The following is a 2,500-nucleotide window of genomic DNA, read 5'->3' as shown; positions in this document are numbered from 1 at the left end:
TGCTAGACAAACGTGTAATTTTCTGTTTGGCTGGAGCTACACGCCATTTAACCTGACTCGTCCAATTCGGGGGCATATCTTTTAAAGATAAAATCGAGTAGAAATACTAAAAGTAAATGCGGTAAAATGTGGCAATGATGAGCACTTTACAAAATATTTGGGAAAATTGATAAAAGGAGTATATATAGAGAGAAACATAAGAGCTCTACGAGGAAATAAAATAGTCACCTCTAAATATCAAAAGAAAATGAATTGCACTTCTTGATAGAGAATGGAAGTTGGCCACTTTAAGGAGGAATTCGTATACATTCATTTAAGTAATTATTTTCGTATATATAAACAGAGCCAAGTGGACCTCAGGGTACACTACAGTTAGTATTGTTATCATCATCATTGTTGTTATTATCCTTATTATCATTATTATTATTATCATTATTACTGTTGTTATTATCATTGTTATCATTGCAATAATTATTACCAACTTTAATGTCATTTTCATTATTATTATTTTCTACCTTTCTGTTTTGCAGGTCACTCCGGACGCCCGCTTCGTTTCGCTTCCATGGACCGCAGAGGACGTCTCGGCCGCCAGCAGGACACGGAATTGGCCTCGCTCTCCCGGCGGCGAGGGCGACGAAGGTGGAGGAAGAGGAGCGGCAACAGCAGCTCCGACGAAGACTTGTCTTTCACGAGGAGGTGCGAGAGGTATAGTTTCTTCCACGATCACGTCTACTCGAGGGCGGGCGTGGCGGGCGGCGTGAGGAGCGCGGAGACGGCGCGAGCGGTCGAGGACAGCTGGAGCGAGGACGAGGACAGCGCGGACGACGATGCCTCCTCGGATGCGTATATGGGGGATCTCTCGTCGTCCGCTGAAGATGACGTCGTGGGTGAAGGTGCGAGGACTTCTACGACAGCAGGTCGAAGAGTGAAGAGGAAAATCAAACGTCGCAGGAGAGATTCGCAGTTGATTCACAGGAGGGCAGATTCGCAACAGAGTCACAGCTGCTCGAAGCTGTCGCAGAATGAGGTGTCGGGAGTTCACTCTCAGAGAACTCATGCCCCACTAACCGGCGGTGGGAAGATGGCAGCAGTACCGGCAGCGCCTCCTCCCACCCGCGTGGGCGTAGGCCGGTCCCAATCTCCCAGCGAGTTGTGTTTTATAAGCCAGACGCCCAAAGGGAAGGCAGCGTCTTGCATATTTGCGTCTCCGGGTCAAAGGCAGCAGAGACAGCTGGTGAGCGGACGGTTCACCATAAGATCCAGCAGGAAAAGGCTGCCGCAGGATGGGGGAGGGTCTGGGGTTCCGAAGAAGCAGCTAGAAAATCCTAAGCAGCTAGAGTTACCTTCAGGCATTCCCGAGAAACAAGAACTGCCAGCGGAAGGTCCTAGCAAGCAGATTTTGCCGTCGGGAACTCTCCAGAATCCGGTGTTGCCGACAAGAACGCATAGTAAATACAACCCCACACAAAAGCCAATATTTAAAGTTCGATGCGAAGGGGACGAAGCTTTCCTACGTGGATCATCTGCATCAGTTAAAAAGGAGCTAGACGTATCCAACAAAGGGTCCCAGGCAAAGAGAAAATCTTGCACAGCGCAAGATACAACTCAACATAAAACTCCGATGGTAGTGATACAGCCTGACGCCATGGAATTGCTTCCTCAGCATGTAGTGGATGAATGGAAGGACAAGCATGGATACCAAGCACGTAAAGCAAAGACCAGATGCGCACTGGTTGACGTGAGCAAAGTACGCGACAATGCCAACATAAGACTGCATGGAAATAATAGTAAGAAAACACCAAGCACTTCCGCTATAGATCTTGGTCATGCGAATCAAGGAACTGGTGGCATATTGACGCTAATACCGAGAGGAACGAGTGAGCAAGAAAATGTTGATATTGAAGCCCTGGATGAAACACAGTTGGGATGCAACGCAGAGACCAATGATATGAGCGACGCAGCAGCAGTAATTAATATTAAATCGTCACAAGATAAATCCAATGTCAGTGTAATAAATGTAGGAAGAAAGACATCCGAAGAAAAAGCTCGCAGAGACGAAGCTAAGGAGGAGACAAGAAAACACACAACAAAGAAGTCTGCAAAAGGAACTGCAGCTGATGAATCAAAACATTGCACAGCTGACAGTGCTGACACCAGAGGACAACAATACAAATCGAAGACACCAGTGAAAGCTAGGAAAAAAAAGTGCGGACCAAAAGCTACTTCAGAACTATCAGGCCCGTCAGAACAAGCCTCGATCAGTCTAAAATCAGTTCCTCAGGAAACTGTGGCAAGTATTTCAGACTCGGTTCCTTGCTCTCTAAAGATAACCGAAGATCCTGTCACTGTGAAGAAAGGAACAAAGAACACAAAACATTGTACAGCTGACAATGCTGACACCAGAGGACAACAATGCAGATCGAAGAAACCAATGAAAGCTAAGAAAAAAGAGTACGGACCAAAAGCTACTTCAGAACAAGCCTCCAACAGCCTACAATCA

General features: G+C 46.6%; 1 protein-coding gene across 1 annotated transcript in view; it reads left to right on the top strand.

The window, feature by feature from the left end:
• The window catches only part of LOC113811777 (muscle M-line assembly protein unc-89), a 9,274-nt gene that overhangs the window by 4,861 nt on the left and 1,913 nt on the right, over positions 1-2,500 (top strand). The window contains exon 2 of the mRNA XM_027363592.2: positions 531-2,500. This exon is cut by the window's right edge and continues 1,913 nt beyond it. Coding sequence (XP_027219393.2) covers positions 563-2,500 — 1,938 coding nt within the window. The 5' untranslated portion in view covers positions 531-562. The remainder of the gene's footprint in view (positions 1-530) is intronic.

Source organism: Penaeus vannamei, chromosome 26 (assembly GCF_042767895.1).
Source record: "Penaeus vannamei isolate JL-2024 chromosome 26, ASM4276789v1, whole genome shotgun sequence".
Lineage (NCBI taxonomy): Eukaryota > Metazoa > Arthropoda > Malacostraca > Decapoda > Penaeidae > Penaeus > Penaeus vannamei.
The sequence above is the reverse complement of the archived record's forward strand: the minus strand, read 5'-3'. Positions and strand labels throughout refer to the sequence as shown.